This window comes from Chroicocephalus ridibundus, chromosome 8 (genome assembly GCF_963924245.1).
Source record: "Chroicocephalus ridibundus chromosome 8, bChrRid1.1, whole genome shotgun sequence".
Classification (NCBI taxonomy): Eukaryota; Metazoa; Chordata; class Aves; order Charadriiformes; family Laridae; genus Chroicocephalus; species Chroicocephalus ridibundus.
This window is the reverse complement of record NC_086291.1, coordinates 16,367,938-16,394,628: the sequence shown is the minus strand read 5'-3', so window position 1 is coordinate 16,394,628 and position 26,691 is coordinate 16,367,938. Positions and strand designations below refer to the sequence as shown.

Sequence of the window (26,691 nt, the reverse complement as noted above, 5' to 3'; positions counted from 1 at the left end):
TCCAGATTGACTAAATATGAAATCTATTCCTGCACGATCCTCTTCATTAAGCAGACCAGACACATTATTTTTATTTCTTCTAGAAGTATGCACAGATGTTTTCTGAAATTAATTTGGTACTTCGTACGCTTTGTTGTTTGGTTGATTTTTCAGGGTGAAAAGGGAAGGAAATCTTGTAGTTGTGGGGCGTTTCTTTATATCTACATCCTTTTAAGACACTGTTGTGCAGAATCAGGGTTATGGGCTGTGAACACAACAGAACAGAAATATTGGTGGGACAGCCAGCTCTTCAGACTGGAGTTTGTATTAGCAATTCAGGAAAAAAAAACAACCCACAAGTGAGATATAACCCCATAAATATACTTAGGAACATATTAAATACAGATACACTTTTGAAATCTGAACCCAAGAGTGTATCAGGATTTTGCAAATTAGCTTTGTCTTTATAGTAAGTCCATACAAACTTCAGGTCCTAATCCTGACACTGGAGGTACTGAAAACTAACAAACAGCCACGTTTGTTGTAGTGTGGAAATGTAGGTGAAACAACACCTTCCTTCAAATATTTTCTTCTCTTTTCTTTTGAAGTTTTTCCTAATTGTCTCCATTTTTCCTTTGGCAGCTATAAAACATCATAACCAACCATAAACAGACTGTAAACATACCGTTTTCTCTATCAATTTATTTTGCTTATTCATATTTTGGACATGTTTATTGGTTTGTAAGATTGCTGCACATGAATAAAAGCACTAGAAGTACTCCCAAGCTATTGGTTACAAATGATTTAAAGCTCATTTCTTCTCTAAAAATCAATCACGTAAAAACGAAACCTTCCTGTCCACAGATCTACTCGTCTCCCTGTCTGTATCCAATTATGTCAGCCCTTTAAGAGATTCAGACCAAACTGAGCAGAAATGCTGTGATTGACCTCAACAGTGCCTGGAACATGAGTGATTTTGAAGCATTTTGGGGTACTTTCCTCTTGCTAACCGCCCAGCCCCGACAGCCCAGCTAACGAGACACGTTCCGGTTGTTCCTCTCGTCCCCCCTCCAGCATCACTCACAAGTTCCCCGGCGACACCCGCACACGCTCGCTCACAGCAATGTGCTTTGGTGCAGCCTTGTGCAGCAGCGTCCCGGCCTGTCTCCTCCCACCCTGGCGCTGATGGCGAGGGGAGCCGGGGAGAGAGCGGAGCGTGGCTCAGCACACACAGAGCCTGCTGGTCCGCACCCAGAGAAAAACAGCCATCATTTATCTGCAAACCGCCTGCTTTTATAGCTAACGAGGTGACGGTCTAACACATCTGGCAACTCAAAGGGTCATTTTTCAGAGTGAAAATATAGTTTAAGGGAGACATTTCTTACACTTTCTTTAACAAGGGGCCGGGCTGTTTGGGAGGAATGGTTCGTTATATCAATGTGGAGGCCTCCGTGCAACTTTCATAGTGGACTATCAAATGCCTGAAGGCTTTGTAGATGTCTTGGTTCTGTGTGCAGATGAACCCACCACTTCTCCAAGCTTGCTCGGCAGCACGGTTTAAGTCTCCAATGCAGGTCCACTGATCTTTGTATTCCCTTGAAACAGCCCATTTGGAATGATCGTTGATGGAATGAAAGGTGGAATTCAATGGCATCCCTATTAGGTTTATGTTGTAGACGTGGTAGTCGAGAGAGCAATTTGAGGGAAGTTTTTGGCCAGAATGCTGCCAGGATTCAGCCAACAAATCGGTCTTCAGTTCCTGAGCCATCCAGGCCACGTAGATATCTGTGGAATAACACAGGGTGTGGAAAATGAGTCTTTCATGTTCCTTCATTTAAGAGGAGACTGAAAAGCATCATCTAAACTGGGCTCATTCCTTTCCAATGCCTAAAGTGAGCCAGAGGGGATTTTGCTCCCTCCCATTAATTTAACTTCTGTTTCAGAAGTTCATTTCTACTTTTCCTCCTTTTCCTGGAAAACCTGTTACAAACAATCAGATGGAAAAAAATGAAAGGAAAAAGATTTTCAAGTCTTCTTCATAGCAAAAAAGCACAGATGATTCAAACCCCACTTTTGTTCTTTGTTGTTGTGTTGAATAACAGGAAACAAATTTACTGAAAATGACATTGTTAAACATCTTCAGGCATTTGAAGGACCAGACAGCATTTCGCTTTGTGTGGCTGAGAGAATATTATGATGGGACACCATTCCTTGCCCTCTGTTACATTTGTTTCTGAAGCTGAATTTCTTTTTTCCCCCTCAAAGAAAATACTAATTGACAAACAATATATTAATTGCTTATTTCTTGCTTGAGAATGTGCGATAGATAGAGCAACAGGTTCTCTTACCATCTATGAACAACTGTGACTTTGCAAAGTGGAGAAACGTTTCCCCGTGAGCTGACTGGAGCTTGGAGAGGTGGCGCAAAGGGACCGAGGGCAGCCTGGACCCTGCGCAGAGCTTCCGCAGATTTGGGAGATCAGCTTGGAAGACGTTAGGGATAGAACAGCTGTAGATTCCTGGATTATAACTCAGCATCTGTTGGTCTAAAAAAACACCAAAGAAATGCAGAATTAAAATGGGTTAACATGAAACAATTAGCAGAGTATTCTGCCTTGGAAAGGAAACCTAAATCCTTCTTAAACTTCACAGCCTGTCTCCTGGAGGAGTTCAGTGTCAAAGTATTTTAGCAACCAAAACCATATTTAATTGCTTTGCATTCCGACTAGCCCTGCAGCACGTAGACTGGCTGGGAGACTATGCTCAGGTTTTTCCACTCACATCCTCATTATTCTTAGCAGAACTGTTAACCAGTGGTCTCGGTCCACTGCCACTTCCACCCATGCTCATCTTCAAGCCTCTAAGCAGTCACACAGCGCTCAGATGGCATGTGTAAATCCAAGCCTGTCCGTATTTACAGGAGTAGTTTCCAGTCAGTTACAGTTGCCAAGCCAAATGCAAACAGAAGAGCTGCCAAAGGGTCTAGTTTGGGTTTAGGGAGAACAGAGCTTGACTTTCAGCATCTGGATTGAATTTGCAGAAGAAATTTACTTTTCTGTACAGTGCGCAGCTTAACTGTAGACGTCCTTGACATGGATATTGTAAAGAGCAAAGGAACAAATGGGCTCATTAGATGAGTTCATGGAAGACCAGTCCATCAGGAACTTTCCAGTCTTTCTGGCTCAGGAAATACCTGAACCACAGATTACCAGAAGCTGAGAGGATGGAGCAGGAAAAGCATTAGTGTACGCATCTCATTTTCTTGTCCTCTTTCCCTAAACACATGCATAGATGTGCTTCCATAAACAGGAACCTGGTTTAGGTGGCTCTGGGGTTGGCCAGCCCGGCCATTTGCACAGTGTATGGTTGTTTCATTAATATCATTTGAGCTTTGTAACTGAGAAAAGAGTGAAAAACAGTGTGAAAATTGTTAAGGAGCATGCCAGTATGACTTCCTGTAATGCCATTTGATAGTCCCTTTTCAGAATTCCAGTACCAGGAATCACTGTTGGATTGTTCTGAATCTTATGGGCATAGATTTGAGGGGGGCGGTATTTTATGTGGCAAAAAGCACCTAGGGAAATTCTGGGTGATATTTATTCCATACTTCATATTTCCGATGAGTTAAGGCTACTACTCCAGCTCAAGCAGTGGTTGCCTTACAGTTTTAGAACTGCAGACAATTGCAGCTGAACAAGCTATTACTGTTAAAAATGATTAATCATCCTTCTTTATATTTCCAAAGTATTTTGCGTGCATGGACTGAGTTTACCCTCAGTATGCACTCGTGACTATTATTATCCCAATAGTCCCCATGGGGAGATGGAGACAGAGTGGAAGAGTGAATTTCCCACATTCACACAGGAAATCGTTGGATAAACATAGCTGAAGCCAAGAACACTGTTTCCAGACCCCATTTTGTTTCCCAATCTGACAATGAAGGACAAGAACAAGCAATGTTTGAGGTGAAGCCTCAAGGAAGGCAGTCAGAGGGGTGTGGTGGGGCAAAAGCTTTTTTAGGGAGAAGCTTTTCATACCTATTTCTGTGAACTGATCATATTTGAAGGTGATACAGATGGCCGTCTGTCCGTAGGACTCCCCAGAAGCTGGATATCCATAACCATCCTCAGGGATGGGAGGGAACAGGGGCACGCTATGAATCACCCAGAAGCCTTGTGATTTGTCCAAGAGCAGAAATCCTGTAAAAAAAAAAGTTATTGCAAATGAATTAAGGCAGAAAAAGCCCTGAGACGATAGAGTTGTGTCCTACTTTGGATTTGCTGCTTCAGACACCACACTTCAGTGTGTTACTGTCTGCAGTAAACTGACTCTAGAGTAGATTAATGGATTATAGGAGACACTAATATTGTATTAAAATTGCATTAATTCTCTCCTGCATAGCCTAACTCAAACCGTCACCACGTTTCTTTTGAAAAAAAATCTTTTCAAAACCTTTCTGTCTCTCTGCTCAAATTTTGTCTTCCGTAAGTCTGATGATGTAGTGACTGTGACCCTCTCTCCACTGCTCGTTTTCCTTCCCTTCATATATTCACTGCGTAAGCGGAAACAGACTCCGTCAACACTGTGCCTTCTTCCCCAGACCAAATTCTCCTCCACGGGGAAGCAGGAGAGAGGCGGGCTGTGCCTCCCCCTGCAGCAGGGTGCTCCAGAGGGGAGCACGGCTCCCAAGCCGTCCCCATTGCTGCAGCCTGGAAATACAGCCCTGCGAAACGTGTTCAGCCCTGCAAAATGTGTTCAGCCCAGAGCTGGGCTGGGCAAATCCCATCTGCTTCCTCAAGGGAATTGCTTAGACCTCCACTGAAGTTTATGCTTACTTAAAGTCTTGTTTCACTTTGCCTACTTTAGCACTTCCATGATCTTTGCAGTAATTTCTTGACCCATAGAGAGAGAGTTTGGAGGGGTTTATGTTTAGGGTGCCTTTCCCTTCACGTCTTGTACTGCTGGTGCTATTAGGCTCAGGACGATGGGGTCTGTACTTGCTGAAAGGAGCTCTGTGAGTTTCAACTCCTGAAAACAAAGGTTCCATAAGCCCTAAGAGTTCTTCAACACAGCACAGGCATAGCAAAGCCAAAACAGAAGCTGCAGCATATACAACTATATAACAAACCACACATCATGCAAATCATTCTCCAGTTTTGCTTTAGGCAGGAATTTTAGATATGCAGATAGACAAACAGACAATTAGATGCTATCAACAACTTTAGAAAGGAGAAAATAGTAGCTTAGGACTTTCCCTGTACCTTTGGTGTGTCCTTTTTTCAGCCCGTCAGAGTCTGATTCAGGGACCTCATCGTTGTATATCGCATACGCAATGCTGTCCCTCTGCAGGGAAAAACACATTTCTGAAACACGGCATTCAGTAAAAGGAAGGCATTTAAGCCAACATCTGCTGGGAACAGAAGAAAGAATTCAGGATTTCTCTGTGTGAACATCACGAGCCTAATCCTTCTCCCAGTTCATCTGGCAGAGTCTCCGCAGAATTTACAGTAAAATAAACCTGACAACTCAGCATTAGGGTCCTGTTTAATACAAAGTGGAAGTTCTCTCAGTCATTGCAGTAACCTGTCCTCAAGAGGTCGAATGCGCTCATTAAGACAATTTATGTGGGTTTATTGGGCACCCGCTTGCAAGGAAGTCCCCCCCCCCTCTTTTTTTTGTACCTTTGATTTAGCAGCCAGATCCGGTGAAAATGTTTGCCGAGGAGAAATAGACATGACAAGTGTTCTTATGAAGGACAAGCAATTAATGCTTTTTTGCAAAATATTTGCATGTGGCCACACCTTATTTCCCCTGAACAGAGAACATCAAAGGAGTTGAGATGTGCTTCCCCTCCCGATGTACTCTGAGTTTGTAAGCAGTTTATTACAATTACAGTGAGACCTGGAATAGGACAGTTGACTGGATTGCCAATATTCGACTGACTTCTGGGAATCTCTTCTACATAGAAATTAATGACACCCTACCACTAACCCACAGCAGAAGTGCAAAGACACACCCAGACTCCCAAGAATATTACGTAGATGTTAAAAAAATAACTATAGGCAGATCCTGTGGTATTTGATAATCACTTCACACAAATATAAATGAGGTGTCTGACTGTGGGGGAACGAAAAAAAAGGCCTAACATGCAGCAATCACTGCTGATGCAGTCACGGTGATTTCAGGAGGAGGAGCAAAACCTAGATTGGATTTGAGACAGAGCGTGAAACACGTGCACCTGGGAGGGCTTAGGACAAGTGTCTGTAATAGTCACCACTGGCCCTGGTCTGAGTTCACAGCCAGTTCACAGCTTCAGATGTTGCTCAACATGAATTGCAGAGAAGCTGCCAAAGGGACTGTGTACCAACGCTCATTTTTTTGATGGGCAATACTTAAGTGCGTAAAAGGCTTGACTAGAAATTAGAAGTTTGAGGATAATTTCTAATTGTAGCCAAAACTGGAACTAATCTGCCCAGCTGACAAGACGCTCCCCTTGATGTGTTTTAGTAGATCTAGTTGGTCAGGCCTGTCCATACCTCTACGTACTTAATTTGCCTAGTTTCATTTCATTTGCATGTAATATCAAGTAAGCGTACTAACAAAATGATAATTAAATGTTACTTGCCTCGGATTCGTACGTCTCGTAGAGCTGCTTCAGTGTTTGTCCCAGAGCGCCCTGCGTCATGTTGATGAGGTATTTACCGAGCTGCCACTGTGGAGCCAGGGTGTCCATGTACATGTATTCCAGCCCCAGTAGGCGGATCTCTCCTTTGGCATGTTTTGGCAACTTGTAAAGAGCAAACCTGCAACCATGAAGAGCAATTTTTATATTTTTACATTACATTTACGTCTAGATTTTTACAACCATCCTGTTTGAATGTGCAAATCAGTATCTCCTTCCCAGGAGAGGATTTAAGAGAAGTGTGACGCTGGGGATGCCTGCGCTGGCAGGGGACCAGCGCCACCAGCATGTGATGTGGACATCTGAGCCTTGAGGAGGTCACCCAGCGCAGGAACCAGCTGCAGTTTGGCAGCACAGTACCCACTGCAGACAAATTTGTTCTGCTCCTTAGCAAGAAATGGAGGCCGATTCGGCACCAGACTCCTGTTGCTGTGGCCAGAGTGCTGTTGGCACCCCCAAAGAATTTGAGGTAGCCCTGGTTGGGAGCCCTGTTTAGCCACCAGATCCCTATTGCTCCTGGTTCTGGTAGAGAACCTCAGGTCCCAAACTCAGTCTGACGTTCCTGTGGTCAACCTGGACACTTCTTATCAATACATTTTTATATTATATAAATATAACTTTATGTGAAATAGGTAAAATTATGTATTAAAATTATAAAAATGCATAATGTTATATTTATACATATTAAAACCCCAAAATAAGTATAAGGCCATGTGATAATGTTGTTCCAATCCTACTTTTCATAACAAACTCACACTCTGCTGAACAGTTGCAGACTGGATATTTGCAAACCATTATCCAGAAACATAAATCTTTTCAAAATTGTAGAGTACTCAATATTGTGAATAAATGGCTCAGTTCATATTAATGTCTCTGATGAAGTAAACAGGTTTCCCCAGTGCACAGGTCCATGGGATTAATTTCAATATAATTAATTGAGCCACTTTCTTTGAATGCCGTACTTGAGCAACGTGTTATTTATGTCAATAGTAAGAACTGAGTGGCATTATTTTCAATCCTATACTTTTTACCAAAAATGCAGCCTGACGGTGCTTAACCCTTCAAGTATATCAGGAGGCGTAAGCCTTGCCCAGCTGATCTACAGTCTCAAGTTGGTCAAAAAAGGCATCTCCGAAAGCAGGCGAAAAGTGGCAGGAAAGCATTTTGCTAGCGAAACATTTAATCCACGGGAAACGTACATGTACAGGCAGAGGAGAAACAGACACCACTGGTGATCCCGGTAATCCACCTGCATTGCCACTGACAGAGCGATGTTCCTTAAGTATCTCAGGAGAAATTGTTGCTGATGTCAGATTGCAGAGAAGAAAGTGATTTCTATAGCAAGGCTGGGGAGAGCTCTCCAAGCATGGGGAGTCACAATGATCCCTGTACTTGAAGTGAAGGTTTGGAAAGGAGAGGAATAGCAGGAGTTACAGTAGTATGAGCTCATCCAGGAATTGGTATAGGAAGCCTTTCCAAACTGCTTTGAAATGTATTGAAAGATTTATGCTCTTGGGGTGTTTACAGCCTCGCATATGTCAAATCCACATTAGCAGGTAAGCTTACGGAAGTGCTAGGAGTTGAACCATCAGTAAATTCTTGCCAGTTCCCAGTGGATACATGTTTTGTCCCTTTCCAGAAAGCTAGCTGAGTGTATTAGTGATTAAAGTTGTATAAAAGTCTTCACTGCTATTTGTGCACAGGAAGGTTCTCAAGAGCTTAGGCATTTGTGGGAGCAGAGTGAAAGTTATTTTCCTGAGAACCAAGGAAAAGCAAATCCGCTTATACCCGATTAGCATTGTCACGTTGCTTGTGACTGAACACTAACTTACTCCAAGTAAATTACTTCTTCCCCCCCTGCCAAAAAAATATAAAGAAAAAAAAAAAATCAAACTATGTTCATCTGTGGCTTCAGTCCTTGACTCAACACTTCTCAGAAAGCAGAGTTTGGGCTTTTATTTGCATGAAAAGCTTCCCACAGAATACAGTGAGTTTGGATGAACAAAGGAAAGACCCTTTGCCCTCCTTGGAGAGCCAATCCTGCGACCGTTTGCTCTGGTAGCCGCAGCGGGAGGTGCAGCAAGATGGTGGGATGAGCTCCTGAGCGGCATGGAAACACGGAGGAGAATTTTGCCAGCCCAGGCACTGCGCGTGGGAAGGAACCGCAGGCATGGCCGGGGAGCACAGATGGGATCGGGTCAGATAAGGCAAGTGATTCCTCCGGTTTAGTGGCAAATGAAAGGCTGCGTGAATACTAATAATGAGTAATTATGGGCTATTGCAGGATGAAACCACTGAATAGGAGGAACTCACATAAAGCTCTTGCTAACTGAATGCAAAACCTGCAGTGCTGTGTTTGTTTGAAATGGCATCGACATCTTTTGGTTAAGAGGAAGCTTTTCTCAGCAGTTTCAGTTCTGCTTCTCCTATCAGCTTCATAGCAACCAAATCCAGAATCAGGCCAAAAGCTGACTATTTCTTGTCAATAAACTTGGATGACCCCAGCAGATTGGCAAGTTTCCCTTTCATTTGATCATGGCACATGGGAGAGGAAATCCCCCCCTGTCCTTCCTGCTAAATTTGTCAGAAGGGAACACAGTTTCGCCTGGGCTCACCCCCAAGTTCCCAGCTGGAATGGGTCCCACGTCACTGGCATTCACACAGAGGCACAGGTGAATTACTCCTGGCCACAGCTTTCAAAGTATTTCTCAGAGAATTTGAGTACAAAATAGTGTTCATTTAAGAAATTGATTTTTTTTTGGTTTTGGTCTGCCTTCTTTCATTATGAACAGACTCATTCTGCAAGGGATAATTGCAGTTTGTGTAGAAATGAAATTTCTCGTGCCTCTAGGTCGTTGGGAGGCTCTACCAACTAAAAGTCTGATTCCTGAAAAAAAACACATTATCCAGAAAGGCCTTGGCAAGGGTGACAAGTCACACGGATGGGCCAGACCCTAATAAAGTCGGGTTTATGCTCCTGCTTGAGCAGCCAGGCTGCGGCACGAGGAGCTCCTGCCCTCCCTGCAGTTCGCTCTGGGTGCAAGGGATGTGCAAGAATAGCACCCACTTCTTTATCACTTGTATCCAAACTAATCATTGTTCCACGAGAAAGACACTTTTCTTTTGAAATTGGTTGATATTTATCTTTGTGAGGCTTCTGTGCTCTTTTTGAAGAGCTGCCGTCTAACTTTTTAAACCTGGGCTGGGTATTATGTAATTATACTTTGCATCTTTCATCTTCAAAGCACATTAATCCAATTAATCATTTAATACCCAAACTGTGGCTCGCTGCTGGCAGTGGGATGGTACCAGGTCTAAGACGCCGGCAGCTCTGGTGACGGAGACTGACCTCTGCTCTCTGGCGCTTTCCCACGCCACCGCTCCCAGGGTGGCTCGGCCACCGCTCCCCCTCAGCAACCGCACCGAGGGGACAAGTGCCACCACGCTGCTGTTGGGGTACGAGCAACAAGATACGGGTGTTTTCCCTGCTCGGCTCAGTTCCCCCAGCCAGGTGAGCATGTGCTGGAGCCCCCGGGCTGGGCCAGGCCAGGTGCCCCCAGGGCTGCCGGCGGCGAGTGCAGCCTTGGCACCCGAACACAGGTTATGCTGCCTTTGATGATGAGACATGAATGCTGGGTAAATCGGTGATTATTTTGCAGTTAGTCATAATGCAGTAGGGTGGTTGGTTGAGTGAAACAAAACCACATTTCAATAGCTTATCCAGGGTTTTCCAAATGCAAAATTCAGCTACGACTCACAGGCAAACAGGATTAAAACAGTGATTGCTATGCATTACTTCTCAGAGATCCACCTACTTCATGCGGTTTAATCTCAAGAGTTATTTACTCACCCAGCGTTTCTCCCCTGCGTGGTATTTACTTACCAGTCGACAGCCTCCCCGTCTTCATTCCTGCAGGAAATCTCGGCTGCCCACAGGGGCACGGAGGAGAGGAGCAGGAGCAAAGCAGGGTGACACCATGCAGATTCCGCGGGCATTTTGGTTTCTCAGCTGCGCCGGGCGAGCACTGAGTAGGGTCTAAAAGGAGAAGTTGTGTTCACCAACTGTCAGCTCCTGCTGCGTGACGGGGTGAGCGCAGCCTGGGCTGCCCGGGACGGCAGAGCCAGCCGGGGAAGTAGGGCTCCGCTGTAGGGACGGCCAGCAGCAGTGGGGCCAGGGCTCCCGGCAGCTGCTGGAAACAGCTCATGATTTCTTTGGGCAGCAAAATGACAAGTAATGGTTTTAAGAAAACTTACCTTTGTATTTTAGGAGGTAGTATTTTGACAGTTTAGAATATTCAAGGTATTCTGCTTTAAAAAAAAAAAAAGGCAGCAGATACCGAAACCCTTTTTGCTTTCTTTTTAGTGCTGCATGACTGAAGTAGGAATTTTGTTTTTACAACTATCTGAAAAAAACCTCGGTGTTCAGACATGCAAAACAAAACCATTTCTATCTCACAACTTCTCCAGCTAGCCCTAGCAGTGAGCCCGGCCTTTGCACCGCTCCTGCAAGGAGGGTTTCTGGGGCAGTGTTGAGCTCTGCCCAGCTCTGAGGACCTTCATTTCTCTGTGGGGATGGAGCCCGCAGGGACTGACAGTCAGAGAAAACCCTCGGATCTCCGAGCCACAGTAATTTGCTTACAATTTGTTAATATATTTTTTTAAAATTGTCTTTTAAGTGCATTAACATTTCTCTTGGGAACAAACATGTCTGAATACAGCAATTTAACATCTGATAATCTTTTAGCAACTCACACATAAAAAGCTTCAATTTATATTCTGGTGCATAAAATATTCTTTCTCCCTCCTCATTATGCTTACATTAAAAGGTGCTGATTTACATTAAAAGACGTTGATACCAAGTATGGAATATTTCAGCCTCAGGGAAGGTGCAGTGCAATACGCTCTGGATATTTTAGCATAACAGAAATCCTCACACCCTTCACAGTATTTTGTCTCCTTGTTGGCACAGCCTCTCCAACTCTGTAATGAATGTGTAAAATAGGGTGTGTTTGACAGCAGCAGGATGAAACTGAAAAGGGCTTAGTGCAAACAGAACCAACAATCCCAGAAAGCCAGGATTTTGGAGGTGTGGATCAAAATGAGAATTTTGCTGCTCAGACTTGCTTCTGATCCCTTTTGTGGGAGATCAGAAGAGTAACACAGTTGTGAGGAAATGCTTTGAACCAGCCCAGCTCCGCCTGTCTTTTCTTCTTGCTCTCAGGAGCTGCAGCGTACATAGTGGGGGTAATAAAGTACTCAGCATGCCAAGAACGTGACGGCTGTTTGAGACTTCTGCATGCTTAACAAAGCAACCTTCCCACCCCTCATGGAAGAATTGCTTTGGTACTCACTGCTTCCACTCGGCCTCGGAGCAGCAAGTCCCCGTGCCCTGGCGTGTGTGACAGGGGGCAGCCCTGGGGACGCAGAGCGGCTGCTGGGCTCTGCCGGCTGTCAGGGGCCCTGCCGGCTGTCAGGGGCCCTGCCATGCAGGATGCTGACCGCGTTTTGCCAGCTTCTGCATAAAAACAGAGGGAGCTCAGTGCATCACACACGTGGAGCCTGACAGCAGTGTGAGGGCTGGGAGCCAGAGGAGTAGGAGGTCGTGGAGGTCTGTTCTTGGTGCCAGGGAAGATCAGGAGTTGTATCTCGAGAGGCACTGCCCGGCCTGGCAGAGCCGGGAGCAACTACGGAGAGCATGGGTGTGATGCTGCCTGCCCTCTGCTCGCGACTGAATGCACTGGGACACTCTGGGTGCAAAAAGAGATGATGGAGGGGAAACTCCGTGAAGGTCTTTATAGTCAGGACTAACCCAAAGATGACGAATGAGAGAGATTAGTTCACTGCTACTCGTGTTATATGATCTGCCCCCCCTAAAATTTTAAAATTCTATCACAGCTGCTACTAACATAGTAATAGCTTCCTAAAGCGTCTTTTTCTTCCCATCAGGACTTTGCAATTCATAATGGAAATATTTTCACTATCACAGGTAACCACAGAAATAAACATTGTTTATGTTTCATCAATTGAGCATAACTCAGGCTTCCACTGAGTTCCTTTACAACTGTTACGTATTTTCTCTGCAGATCAAGGATATAGAAGTCCTCAACTGCGAATATGGCAAGAACACAATTAAGTTCCTTCGCCTTCATAAAGAAGGGAAGAAGCACTTTGTTAAAGAAGTGGAAGTGTGCACGCATCTCCGGCTGACTTCTGCTCAGGAGTACCTGGATGGAAACAACTCTCTTGTGATACCTACAGACACCATGAAGAACATTGTCCTTGTGTTGGCCAAGAAAAATGGGGTATTTTTTATTTTTTAACTAGCCTTGCTATTTCTTATGACTTTGTTTGGAAGTGTTTGTTATACCAACTTTCTATTTTCAAAATACACTATCAACACTAAAGTCACCTTCAGTGATTTGGGAGGGAAATTTTCCTCCGCCACTGCTTATCCTGCTGACTCCTCCTTAGTTTTCCAAAGCCTTTTTTTCTTGCAGAACTAGCAGTATTTTTTGTAGATTTGTCACATAAGATCCATCTTTTTTTTATTTTATTTAATAGCACATAATACTGCATTATTCCTCTACAGCATTTTTAAACAGAAGGTCTCAAAGTATGTGAAACTCCCCTTAATTCTCTTCACTGTGCTCTTACCTCCCTCAATTGCATTTATCATAATGACAATCTGTAGCGTAAATTGTCTGTCTCAGTAATGAAATCCCATCTTTAGCCTGTAAAGCTTTACCAGAATATCGCTATGATTATTTCAGCATTATATCCTCAAAGGGTAAGGCTCTGCAGCAGTTTCTCTCAGTCCAAGGACGGCAGCTCGTTATACCACAGAATGGGAGATTTTTGACGTGACTCTGTAGCTGTAATTGCAGCGTACGCTGAAAGCGCTGATCAAATGACTCGGCACAGTGCACAAAACCAAATATGAGAGAACTCTGTGTTTTTTACGTTGATTGTCAAACATTGATCCTTCCCAAATATTTACAACAATCAAAACAATCTACTTTTGCACATGGGGTAATTGCTTCTTTCTAATAATACTGTTTGCTGTTTTAGATCCCAACCATAGAACAATTTGCTATAGATATCTGCAAACACTTCATGACAACATTTTGCCAAGTGGCGTACGTCAAAACCTACGTTCAAGAAGTACCATGGCAACGTCTACACGAGGTATCTAAAATACTAATACATTCAGTTTGTTTATGCTGGAGCCGTTTGTCACTATTTTAGTTCCTGTTTTCAAGTAAAGATAGTATTTGCTGCTCTTTTACTTACATGTCTGCTTTAACTTGCAGAATGGTGTTCCCCACATCCACTCATTCATATGTGTTCCTGATGGGATCCGCTTCTGTGAAGCTGAGCAGTGCCGAAACGGTGAGAAAAGAACTTGCAACTTCCCCTACTTGTCTGTAAATATGTCTGCCAATGAGAGATGAAGATGGCTTTAGAGATAGCTAAAGGTGCTGCAGCGCTTACAGCACAGCCAAACTGCTCCAGAAGTCTAAAACAAAGAATACTTTTATGATCTAATTTTGCAGTCCTTGATCTCTGAGACATGGCTGACAAACTAATGTCGCTCACATTTGTACGTATATCCTAAACATACAATGGTTACAACAGCGCATACAGCAGAACTACTATATATGGTCACAGGATTTAATAGCCTACTGAGAACGGTCTGATTCATTTTTTACACTATACTATATTCTGCAGTCTCACTATTAGCATTACCCTATAGAGAATGTATCATGAAACCACACTGCTATAGGCCAATTGCCTAGTTTGCAGTCATTTTCAAAACCCTGTCAACATGCCTTGGTTTTATTTCTAAGAAAGATGCAATTTCATTGCTGCGAGCCAGGCTGGCTTGAACATCGTGAGTGTCCAGGTCTACGTGCAAACAATTTTTCACATGAAAATACTTCAGAACGTGCTTACTATTTTTGCACTATGTGTAAACAAAGCACCGTTTGGCTTCACCAAGCGTTCTGTGATACTTAAAAGACATAGGCTTTTGAGCTCAACTGTCTGTCTGTAAATTGGCATTCCAAAGGGAGTGAAAAATTATCTCTTCTTGCTATGACTCACAAAAAGAGTGCAAATTCAATCTCACTGTGTTGGTGTTTCATTTAACCCATCTCTCAGGCTATTGGGAACTGAGCGGAGACCACTGCATCGTTTCACACAGTGGGTTTAGAGATTTTAGGCATTAGTTCAGTATCTATCTATTACTGCCCCAATGTAACCTAGAACTATTTCCCATCCTACCCTCTCTCCCTATTTTTCTACCGTGTCAGGGTTAGGAAACAGGGGCAAGACCAGCTTCACCTGCAGACAGGACACAGGTTCTGACAGGTGCATTTGAGCATTGTCCCTGTGTTCCTGCTGAAAGAAGAGAGCGAGCCCATACAACTCTCCACTGCCTCTTGGCCTAATCTGTTTTTAATGTTCCTAACAATGTTAACTACTGCTGTATTTTTGGTGGCCTCCATAGTATTTACTTCTGGAAAATGTTAAGAAAGAAACCTGAATTAAAAAAAAAAAAAAGAAAAAGAGCTGATGCTTTCTTGAAAAGCTGCTGCTCTTAATGTACAGATTGAATTAAATTTTTCATCACCTTGAGAATTCAGCATGAAATTCTGCAATTTCAGATTCTACACAAACAAAAAGCTTTTAAGGCTTACTGAAGAAACTGTCTTTCCTCCTTAGCCTTCCCTTCATGTAGCCCTTTAGCTGTTTCTTTAGGATTCCCTGCCTAGGTGAACAATAACCAAAGAGAAGATTTTTCAAATCCCTTTTATTTTTCTTATAAGAGAACCTTCTCTATCTTTAGCATCCTCCTGTGCACTTATCAGCCAGACACAGAAATGTATTTCTTAGTTAATCCTATCTTTTAACACTTTTCTCATCATTAAAAGAAACCTAGTGAGGTTTAATAGAATTATAGGCTTATTTTTTGCCATTATATCAGCTGATAAAAGGCTCAGAGTTTTTTGGAAACTGAAAACATTATAAATAACAGAGTCAACATTTGACAACTGACGACAGCACAAGCACAAAACATACTGCAATTACAGTACAAGCCGTTCACCTTGAAAACTTTGCCAAGGCGTTATATTCTTCAGTGCGAGTTTCAGGTGGATTGGCGCACAGCCAGCCAGCCTTTCAGTAAATCATTCATTGCAAGGAGCTCTTTCAAACAAGGCTGTGGATTTGAATATGAGATCCAGGTTCACTGATAGTATCTGCAGTACATTAATACCTGTGTATTACAATCTTATACCCAAGCAATGAATTCATAGAATCACAGAATGGTTAGAGTTGGAAGGGACCTTAAAGATCGTCTAGTTCCAACCCCCCTGCCCTGGTCAGGGACACCTCCCAGTAGACCAGGCTGCTCAAAGCCCCATCCAGCCTGGCCTGGAACACTTCCAGGGATGGGGCATCCACAGCTTCTCTGGGCAACCTGCTCCAGTGCCTCACCACCCTCACAGTAAAGAATTTCTTCCTATTATCTAAGCTTAATCTCCCCTCTTTCAGTGTAAAACTGTTACCCCTTGTCCTATCGTTACACTCCCTGATAAAGAGTCCCTCCCCATCCTTCCTGTAGGCCCCCTTTAAGTACTGGAAGGCCGCTACAATGTCCCCGTCGAGCCTTCTCTTCTCCAGGCTGAACTCTCAGCAAACTTATATGAAGATATTCTTTCCTCACTTGTATTGTATATTTTGTATTGTTTCAAGTATTGCATTTATCTGAAAAAAGTGTATATATGTGAATAGTTTTGAATTTTAACAAAAAAGGATGAAGAACTTAATTCTGTGTCAGAAATTCTCTCTCATCAAGAGAGATTCAATTCATCAAGATCTGAACAAATACCAGAATATCCTGTCCACAGACAGTCTCTTCTTTACATTTTTTTTTAAAGCTTTAGTAAATAACAGGGGGATGTAGCCAAAATTATAGATACACCTCTTTGGATTCATTCAAAAACAATAATGAATGTAAACAAGAAAAGACATAGATAAAATGCAGTTCTGATAAATTTCCAGTGACAGAACAGTTTAAAAACAACAAACCTCTAACAACCATGTAATTTAGAAATATCCATCACAGTGTAATTATTTTCAGTATAAATTCCTGCAAAGACACAGTTTAAAGACAAAGCCTGTCAGTCTTCTCAGTCCAAGGCAGGATTACTATGCACCAGACCTATTCAAGGATTAGTTTTGAACTAGCTAATGTGAGCACCAAGAGCAGCACAGAAACAGCAGCCTGGGCTTCAGCCACTGACTATGGCTATACAGGCTGTGAATAAGCCTGCCATAAAGTTTCTTTTTTCCGAATCTGCTTTTTTGGCAGCTCTGATCAGTGAAATTTTCAGTTATCAGCTTGGTGTGCTCTAAATGACTGGCCGCTTGAAATTACTTAGCCACCATCCAAAAGGTTTGTCAAAAGAAAAAGTCCAGGACACAAGTGTTTGGTCTTTAGAAGATGATAATCCACCCATGCAGCAGTGATCTAGGGCAGCACGTTTTATAAATACTGGCTGAGAGAGAAAACACTGCCAGTTTGAACCTGTGGGTGGCATCTGTATCTGTGCCAGTTCCTGCCAATTAGCTGAACTGCAGGGATTTGCATTGGCTCCTCGCCCTCTCATTCTTACGGATGCAAAACTCACAACAGGATGGGTATGTAAAGTGAATTTCTGATTAAGGCTCCAAGTCTTTGTGCAGAGAGCTCTACACTTGTCTAAGTTGTTAGAAAAGGCTCACTGCACCTCTCCTGTACACCGCAGCACTAGTAGCCTATTTCTTTTCCCTTTGGAGCAATTAGTAGTCCCTGAACTGACATCAGTGAGACAACCCAAGGCACGTCCCAGCTCCAGGAAGGTGAGATAAAGGGTGTCCTCAGCTCTCCTCGACTGCAGTTTGATTGATGGGATTCTCCGTTTTCTACACTGAGCTCTGATTTCAGTAGTTTCTGTCTTGTTTCTTACCTTTCTGCTAACATCAGCGTGCAGAAAATAATTTTTAAAAGTAGTTAGGCTTGCAACAGAAGCACACAAGTGAGTCCTGGAGAGGCCGCGTCACGGCTCTGGAGCAGTCACTGCACCTGAGGTTTCTTTCTCTCTGCCTGAAAATGAGCTCATAGTGTCTCATATTTTTGGATCACAGGTCCTCTGGTTGTTTTTGCTGGAATTAAAGATCTGAAACTTATGAAGACAACACAGTCTGGATTTGAAGGCTTCTACAAGAATGAACACACCACGCTTCCTGAAAGGAATGACAGGATTTTATGTGGAGAGCTCTTCTGCAAATGGTCATATGGCGAATGCAAGGATTTTGACTTTGACTGCATATGGTATAAGTCAAATCAAATAATATTTATTACCTGTGATCCCTAAGTCCTTCTATACAGTTGAGCAGGTGTAAGGGCCACATCTGCAGTTGCTGTGCACCAGCCACTCACAGACCTCAGTGGTGGCACTAAGCACTTGTTAGGGACGAGAGGCGAGAGGCACGCCTTGGGGCTACTCCTCTCTCTGATGGGGCATCAGTGGACAGCCTTCAAATGGACAGTTCAGTATTCAGTACAGAACAATTTAGGAGAATGAACTAACAATTAATTTTTTAAATACTTTTAGCAAAACGCCTATTTGCATAGAGCGGGGGGCGGGTATGTGGAATTTGGACATTACAGGACAAAGAAATTGTTCTTCCATAAAATCCCATGTCCTATGTATTTGTCAGAAAAGACAGAGAAAACACAAAAATCCCAACCACACAGTAAAACATATTGGATCCAGACAGAGGCAGCTGATACAAGATTTTGTAAGAACCTCTCTTACCTCTAGGAACAAAATCCGTGAATGTATCCTTGAAGCCTTTGCTGGGCCACCCGACTGTGGTGAATATTCACCCTCTTACCAGAAAACTGTCAACTGTATCCAGATGTGCGTCCTTTCCAAAGTGTCACAGGTATCTTCTTTCCTCCTGCTGATGTTTTACTTAAACAATAGCAAATGTTAATCGGACCACTGAGAAGACTAAAATGAGCCTGTTATTTCCTCTGGCAGTTCTAAGTAAACTAAGGAAACTAACTGGTGGTACAGCTAGATGGGCTGAAAAAAACATGAACAGACTGAGGAATTCATATGCTGCTCCCCAGCTGTGAACACAGTGGGGGAGAATATCACTCAGTGTTTGGCAGGACATGAGTAAAAGTGAGAGGGGTGCTACAACGTTGTCAACATGTTAAATAAATTGCATTTGATCAACTGCACATATTGGGGGGGTGGGGGATTGCATTGCTTTTCTTCACAGTGAGTGAAGACACTGTCAGGCTGTTGGCTGAAAAAGTGCACTAATCCATTGTCTCATCCGTTTTCATGGTTTCAGGTACAGGTTATAGAAACCGTCTTGAACAACACTTTTTATAATGTCGTAGACATGAAGAATCTAGGCTTGACCAATGACAAAGAAGTAAGTAAATGCTCCAAACAGAACTTGCCCCAGTTCTTTAGAAATAGTCAGCCTTAAAGCATGGCTGCAGTTCCTCAGAGAACAGAGTTAAAGGGAGCAAACCAGCGAAAGCTCCACCTTACCTCTATAAGAGATTTACACTGATTACAGAAGGATAATGGCCTTCTTGCATTGTTGATAAAAAGCTGAAGGAGCACAGTGGAATGCTTCGGAGATCAAAAGGATCTGTAAGAAAGACTGCCTCTGAAAAATCATTCCTGAATTTGACTTTTAGTTATAATGTCAACCTGTGCAGTTTTAACCAAGCAGACTGCGTCATGTCATCCTTTCAGATAGCCAGGTAGTGTGAAAAGCTAGCCCACTATGGCTTTTCTTTCTGCTCCAATGGCAGCACCACTGAGGCCAGGGAGCATCCTTGGTGCAGTGGGGTTACAAGCCATAGACTAACCCTAGGTGACAGAAGACCAGCACTCTAAGGGAGCAGTGAGGTTTCTGTAGCCATTAGGAGCCAAAGCAGATTGGTCCAACAGCAGACAGGGTGTGTAAGTCTGGGATCAGGCAGAGGGTGAGAGATGTAGGGGATGAGATACATATGCTCCTCCCTCCACAGCTGCTCTAGCTGACAGCCAAGTCCAGCTGAAAGTCTGTTATGTTATCCACACGTCACAGAGAGAAAGTGGGTTATTCCATTTTGCATCAATGGTCTATAGTTTGTTTACGCTCTAGTCTCCCTCCCTCAGACTTGTGATTCTGCTGCCATCCTATTCTGCCCTTGCCCTCTTTCACATGGACATTATAGATCCACTTTCACCTGAGATAATAGCAGCATCTACCATCAATGTTCATAAGAGAAGGAAAGGGCCTGGGCATGATGTTATGAGGAGGTGAATAGCTGCAGTTTCTGCTGTGGTGGTGCTGGCACATCCCTGTCTCAGAAATGACTTCTGTTTGTCCTTAACCCCCTCAGGTTCTGGTTCCAGTGGAAACTCCCTATGGCTCCTGCGCTTGCACACTTGGCAGGAAGAAGTTCTTAGAAGCACAAGGCCACATTATGAAAGATGAGAGGCAAAGTCAGTTTGGACTGGCAGCTGCCCAGGGAAACTAAACCTCTTGGCTACACTCACGCCTTCCTGATAAACTTAACAGCATGGCTTTCCTGTCAACGTATACTCCTTATTGGCCTCTTCCATTGCTGACTACTTTTCCCTCTATGAACTCCTGAGGTTAGGATTTCTGAAGGACCCTCAGGAACTCAGAAATTGAAGTCTGTCCCTGAATTTCAGTGTGATTTTGAGATTGAAATCCCCTATACTCTTTTGAAAATTCCATCTGGAAACATTACAGTAAATTAATTTTTAAACCAGCTGTTCACAGATCTCTTAATGAAACAATCAATTAGATAATGTCTGCAACATGTTTTGACATGTAAAATCAGCAACTCTGTATATTCTATTTATTAATTTTCCTTCATTAAAATGAATATACAGGCACAAGACCAGATCTTTCATTGACGTAACCTGTGATGACCACTTGATGCCACACTGATCTACAGAGCTGAGGTTCTGACCCAGTACCTGAACAGGGAATCAGTCAGACACCAATTTCTTTGTGAAGGAAATGAAAAAAAAAAAAAAAAAAGTATCTCTCATATCTCCTTTGTGGTGTGAATAGTTACAGCTGTTGACTAATTTTTCGGCATGTATTCTGACTGCATGGCTGCTGCTGCTACTCATCAAACTATACAGCTACTATATAATTACTTTTATATTAACCACTGAGGTGCTTGAGGTTTTGGGCTATCTCTCTAAGTTTAATTAAATAGTTTTCTTTAGTCGAATAATCTCATCATGACTTCTAAGTAGGCAGGAGTCAACCTAAGTAACCCTGTTACTTTTGGGAGGGGTAGGGAGAAAGCCAGCCAGCCAGCCAATGCATGTCTTACTGTAGTTACCCCAGGTGATAGCTTTGAACATAGAGGTAAAACTATACAGCCAACAATTCTCACTTTGCAGACTGCAGCTACAAAGTTTGCAAACAGAAATCCTGCTCAGCTTCGGACAGCTTCTAACCGCTGCTCTCATTTTCTCTGAGTGTCATTTTCACCAATTCCATGTGACAGAGTGCAAATCCAATGGGAAGTGCCCAAAGTTACTTCTGAAAACTTCAATTCAGTTGCCTTTGTGCCTTCTAAATTTGGCAGACCAGCAGCATTCCTGTGGGTACAATCACTAAACTCATAGGCACTGAAAATGAGGAACATGTCCCTGCACCTGTGACATTTTGAGGTGCTTAGCAAGACAGGAACTTGTCTTGGTGAGCAGGACGTAACAGATGCGAAGGGAAGACGCTGTTCACAAGTCTGAGATATCTCCTGAAAAACCACAGGACAAATTACAAGAAGTGAAGCTGGCCCAGATATGCTGTTCCCTGGTCACTAGCCAATTCTGAAAGTTTTATTTAGAACACTTCTAGCTTTTGCCGGGGACATTCTCTCTTACCTTGTTAGATTGTGTTGTATTGTACTTGTGGGCTTATGTCTTCTTATTTCTGCTATTTTTAGGTGCTTGTAATTTATTAATGTATCTTTTAAGGGCAAATAAAGAGCAACATCAAAAAACAAACTAGTATTTGACTATTTACCAAATAAGAAATGAAACCATTTACTACTTACATGTAAAAGAAACATGTTTTAGTTCAGCCAATTTTACCTCAAAAAGTCACCGGTCTTGTTCCAAATGACAGTTCACTGCCAACAGATGGAAAAATAGATGAAAAAGGATCTTACTGAACGTTTCAGCATTTACCTCTTTCTAAACAAGGCAGATCTTAACCTCCTTTCTACCTATTTATTGCATTAGGCGGAAGGCTTCCTTCGTCACTATTTGTGCTTCATTTGTGGGCTTGTATGGTACTAGTGGGCTAACCTTCATGGCAGAATGAGGACAGAAGGCAGCAAGCAGTTGTTCATTTAGACTTTCCTGTGGCAACAAGCACACACATACCCTCATGTGATGTTGTTTCTATAAACCTCCACAGACATGCAGACATTCAGCAAGTCTTTAAAGGCGTCTCGGCACAGCTCCATCCAGCACCGCAAACCTGAGTCACTTCTGTGGGCAGATTGCTTCTAAAGAAACGACTTAGGCAATTAGAAGAAGCCCAAATTTTCCATATGACAATTAGATTCAGATAATAATGGCATAAATAATTCTTGAAAATGGGACCTAGGCAGACTAACTTGGGCCTGAAACCTGACAAAATTCCCATTGGCTTCATTAGATTCATTCTCCACATTGGACTTGCATTATTTTAATCCAGTGATGTTTTTTTTTCAGTTCCTGTCCTGAGGAGCTATTCAAGTTGCTTGCTGTGTTTTACTCAGACACAACTGTGATGCTTTGCTGATGAAATCACACTTGACAAACATGATCAGCAGCTAGCAGATTGTAAAATTGCCATTTAAAATAAATCTTCTTACTGATAACATGAACCTTGCTGGGCCTCGAGCCTTCTACCAAGAAACAGGATATTTCAAGTGCACAAACATCATGCTATCATTTTATTGTCCAATTCTTTCACATCCTGTTTCTGTTCAATTTTGATAGCTGCCCAGGACAGTCCAACCGCAATCCTCCTCAGCTGCCGATCATGCTCCACGTGCAACCAACGTCACATGGATAAAACGCACTAGATAAATGCATTAGCCAATATCTAAACTAGAGATGAAATGTCACCATCAGGCTCAGTACGAGTGATCTGTCTTCACTGGCTGTATTATTCTATATATATTCAGGCTACCTGCTTTCCAATACACATTTAAACCTGTCAGTTTTTATTAACTATTACAGTTTTTTCTTCTTCTTTAAAGTTGTCTTTTTATTTTAATCTTGCTTTTACCAGGAGTACAAAACCCTGATTTTAAGTTGAACTGAGCTGACTTAAAGTGACCAAAAAAATCCCTTTCTGCCTAGAAATCTCAATATAAATACTGTTGAAGTGAAAATCATGCTATTTGTGTACATACAACAGCCAGCCATCTTCTTCCCAGAAAGTGCACAGCTGTATCTAGAAAAGAAACCTATTAAATGTCTCCAGTTATAGGATCAAAAATGTCAACTCACATCTCAGCTATAATTAGGCTATAAACTGTTTTCTGATTCTGAGATTGAGCCCTAACACTCATAGCAGGCTGAGAAAGAAAAAACACACATGTATACCAGAGTGCATGTACACACGCCTGGTCCCATAAGTATACATATATATATTAAAAAAGAAATGTATAATTGGCACTTACTAGATCAGCTGTTGTATGACTGATCTATGTCAATCAAATAAGAACAACATGAACTGGGGTTAGTCATTACATAGTGTTATTACAGACTTGCAGACCCTCAGCTGCACTGAGTTGAAGCCTGCCATGTTCCCTTCAAGGTCCATCCCAAATTACACACTAGGACAGCAGTTCACCTCTGCCAGGCTCACAAAAACACAAGTGGTGGAGAGAACCAGGAAACGGGCACATACCCTACCGCTGCCTACCAGAGAGAGCTGGAGGAGTACTTCAAGGACCTGGGGGGTAGAAGCAAAGGTAATCATTCACTTTAGCTGACCACAGCTGACCCGTTAGCTGACCACATCAGATCAGGCATTGCTGCAAGTCAATGTGTGCCTGTGGGACCAGGCGCTAACGGATGGAGATACACAGGAAAGCCAGCTTGGAATGGGAACATAAGGTAACAGAGGCAAGAGAGACCAGAAGATAAGCAGGAAAGATGGGGGGAAGGGAAGAAGAGGGAGAAAGACAGTGAGAGTAAAACAGATCAGACAAATCAACGGAGAGAGAGAACAGAAAATAAATAAATCAGTGAGGATGAGTATCTCTCCTATCAGGCTACTTCAGAGCTGAAAACAAAACCCCAAACCAAACAATATTGGAGGGACTCAAAACTAGAAAAATAAGGGAGTAGAGAAACCTTTGGTGCAGAGGGAAACATAAGAGCAGAAACCAGAGTGCCCGAGTACTGAAGGGGGCTTCTGCCACCTCTCAAGAGTGGCATTAGTCATGAATTCCCACATAAACATCTACATCCACCTGGAAAAGACAAGAGCTCAAGTTTCAATGGCCTTGTATGCCTGCAATGTTTCCAAATCTTTTCAATTACACATATTTCCAGATAAAGAAGCTCAGGCAAACTGGCACGTGGTATTTACACAGAAGGGAGGAGGGAGTAGAAGAGGAGTACTCTTGTGAAACAGGTTTGCTACACCCAGGCACACACCCACTTCCACTCTTCTTGCTATGGTTTGGCCACCAGCTGGGAAACAAACTGAGCTACAAGTTCCTTACTCTTTACTTCCTCCTGCTGCAATCCACCAGTACAAGACAAAGCAATGTTACTCTTGAATCAGAGACCGGTGCAAATGATGAGCCTTCCCTTCCTTTTTTGACGTGATTTAGCTGCTACAAAGTTGGGGGCATCCTCAACATAGCAAGTACTGCAGAGTGTTTATAGACGAGCAGCTGGATTATAGCAACCATCTGAAAAGGGGAAAAGAACATCTTGAGACAAGTGTGAGCCTGACAACACCAAGACATTTGCTGTTGCCTTATCAGCAGATCAGCTGATGACACAGCAGTTACAATTGCTGACTCTTCCTTTAACAAAGATGCTCACGAGTGCAGCATATAAATAAAACAGTGGTCTCCAGTACTCACCAGCAGCCTTCAGCAGCAATGAAACTCTCACATGGAGACCAAGGGCCACTTACAGTCTTCATGGTGCTCCCCTTGGGCTCTCCAGGTGTTTGAGGTTATAGTTGCATTCCCCAAATTTATACCATCTGCCAGCTACTGTTATTCTGGGAGTTAGTTGAATACACATCTGGGATCCAAAGGAACATCACTAAATCAAACAATTCCCCAATTCTATGGGCTAAGCAAAAAATAATTTCATGACCTTGTTACATTATATTAAAAAGAACACAGCCTTTCCCAACAGGAATGAAAGCTACTTATTAAATCAGTCTGCCCATTATTCCAATGGATGCTGCCCTTGCAGGCTGCCAATGGGCTAATGACAGCCACTGCCCTCTGCACGTCCCCTGGGGAAGCTGCTGTCAAAACTGAGCAATGCGGAGGTGGAGGTGTATGGAAGCCTTTGGTGTGATGGAACAAGACATGGCTGGGCTCTCCTGGCTGACATCCCCAAACACCAAGTCCTCTCATTCTGTTCGATGAAGCAGAAGGCAATCCATTGCCTGTGTATATTGTCCCTGAGGTGAAGGCGAGACGGTACAGCAGACCCTTCTCTATATCACTGCATTCATCCTGCTGCCTACTGAGCCAGTGATGGTTACATGGTTCACACGCACATTTACTGTCAATTAATTTCACACATGACTTTTGGGACAAAACCCATTCCTGGAAGGGAAGGAACTGCTGTTCTGACTTGGAAGTAAAGAACCAGAATAGAGAAAAAGTGAGATAATGTTTTTCTGGTCTTGCTCAGACTCAGCCATCAAATTTTAGACAATATTGTCATTAAAAAATGAGAAATAAACTTATAGCTTCTCACAAAAAGTAAGACCATCTGCTTTTCAAATAACTGTGATTGTAACTAACTCAAGTGTGACAGTGGAAAGAGGAGTGTTGAAGTTAACAGACCAATTAAACACTGATTTTGAAAAAGAGGAAGAGGTAAAGGACTTGGTAGAAATTGAACATGTTGAAAAAAGCAGTGGAAAAGTGAGAAGAGTTCATTTAGCAAGTAATCACTGACAGCGAGGGCCTAACATGACATTTTACCTGGGCCATTTCTAACCAGGAGTGATGCATGTGCAGCTACTCCCTTTGCTACAGCTGCCAAGTCTTGTCCTATAATTATAAGAGCAAAGAATTTTCTACAAGTTGATAAAGTATAGCATATTAGAGCAAACTGTTTGGCAGGGATGGGAGATATCAACAAGCAGAAAGAACAATTTTCTCTGGGTTGAGAAAGTCACCTTGGTGGACAGTTGGAGTCACAGCCTCCATACTTTGCCGACAGTTGCCTTATATGTGCTTTATGCGTGGTACTTGGCACTATATTTGGATGCAAAGAGAACATGCTATGCATTGTGTACCTACAGCTGGAGAGGAGAGCGAACATCAGAGCTGATGAACAATACCAATATATATTTCACAACCATCATACCAAAAAAGGCATACTGTAATGCTTTCAAATAATTTTTAGCAGTGCTATGAAAGATTCTGATAAGTGCGCACTAGTGATATTATAAAAAACGGTAAGAGGAGGGACAGGGAAGAAGAGGACTGAGGCTGCAGCACCTCTCTCTGCTCTTGTGCTGACTGGCAGCAGGGCAGGGGAGCTGACTGCTGCTTTGCTCCTTAAAGCTGCCTCCAAGAGGAGGAGGCTGCTCTCTAAATCACTGGTTCAGTGTGAAAGTGGGGAGACCTCCAGCACCAGTACCATCATCACTCTCACACCCAGTATCAGCTGAGCAGTTGGACACCTGGCAGCTTAACCACCACC

The 26,691-nt window shown here is 43.0% G+C and overlaps 2 protein-coding genes across 2 annotated transcripts; one reads left to right on the top strand and one right to left on the bottom strand.

Moving 5' to 3' along the window:
- Positions 1 to 570: 570 nt before the first annotated feature.
- On the bottom strand, positions 571 to 14,082 carry DNASE2B (deoxyribonuclease 2 beta). The gene is made up of 7 exons (XM_063343664.1): positions 13,952 to 14,082; positions 10,545 to 10,697; positions 6,605 to 6,782; positions 5,241 to 5,322; positions 4,017 to 4,178; positions 2,328 to 2,525; positions 571 to 1,764 (listed from the first exon to the last, which is right to left on the bottom strand). Exons 2-7 carry the CDS (start codon positions 10,655 to 10,657, stop codon positions 1,409 to 1,411), a joined length of 1,089 nt encoding a protein of 362 aa, XP_063199734.1. The 5' UTR covers positions 10,658 to 10,697; positions 13,952 to 14,082; the 3' UTR covers positions 571 to 1,408.
- LOC134519449 (uricase-like) lies at positions 12,673 to 25,734 on the top strand. Its single transcript, XM_063343666.1, has 7 exons — positions 12,673 to 12,963; positions 13,730 to 13,846; positions 13,972 to 14,050; positions 17,852 to 18,038; positions 18,532 to 18,655; positions 19,076 to 19,159; positions 20,127 to 25,734. The coding sequence occupies exons 1-7, from the start codon at positions 12,673 to 12,675 to the stop codon at positions 20,262 to 20,264; spliced, it is 1,020 nt and encodes a 339-aa protein (XP_063199736.1). The 3' UTR covers positions 20,265 to 25,734.
- Positions 25,735 to 26,691: the final 957 nt, after the last annotated feature.

Bases quoted from the DNA above. Each gene is read 5' to 3' on its own strand.
- DNASE2B (XM_063343664.1), bottom strand. From the start codon at position 10,657: ATGCCCGCGGAATCTGCATGGTGTCACCCTGCTTTGCTCCTGCTCCTC. The intron at 6,783-10,544 runs GTAAGTAAATAC...TCATGGTTGCAG, and splicing joins GACGGGGAGGCTGTCGACTG to GTTTGCTCTTTACAAGTTGC. The intron at 5,323-6,604 runs GCAAGTAACATT...TTTTCCCTGCAG, and splicing joins ACGAGACGTACGAATCCGAG to AGGGACAGCATTGCGTATGC.
- LOC134519449 (XM_063343666.1), top strand. From the start codon at position 12,673: ATGTTTCATCAATTGAGCATAACTCAGGCTTCCACTGAGTTCCTTTAC. The intron at 14,051-17,851 runs GTGAGAAAAGAA...TTTGGATCACAG, and splicing joins AGCTGAGCAGTGCCGAAACG to GTCCTCTGGTTGTTTTTGCT. The intron at 18,039-18,531 runs GTATAAGTCAAA...TCTTACCTCTAG, and splicing joins TTTGACTTTGACTGCATATG to GAACAAAATCCGTGAATGTA.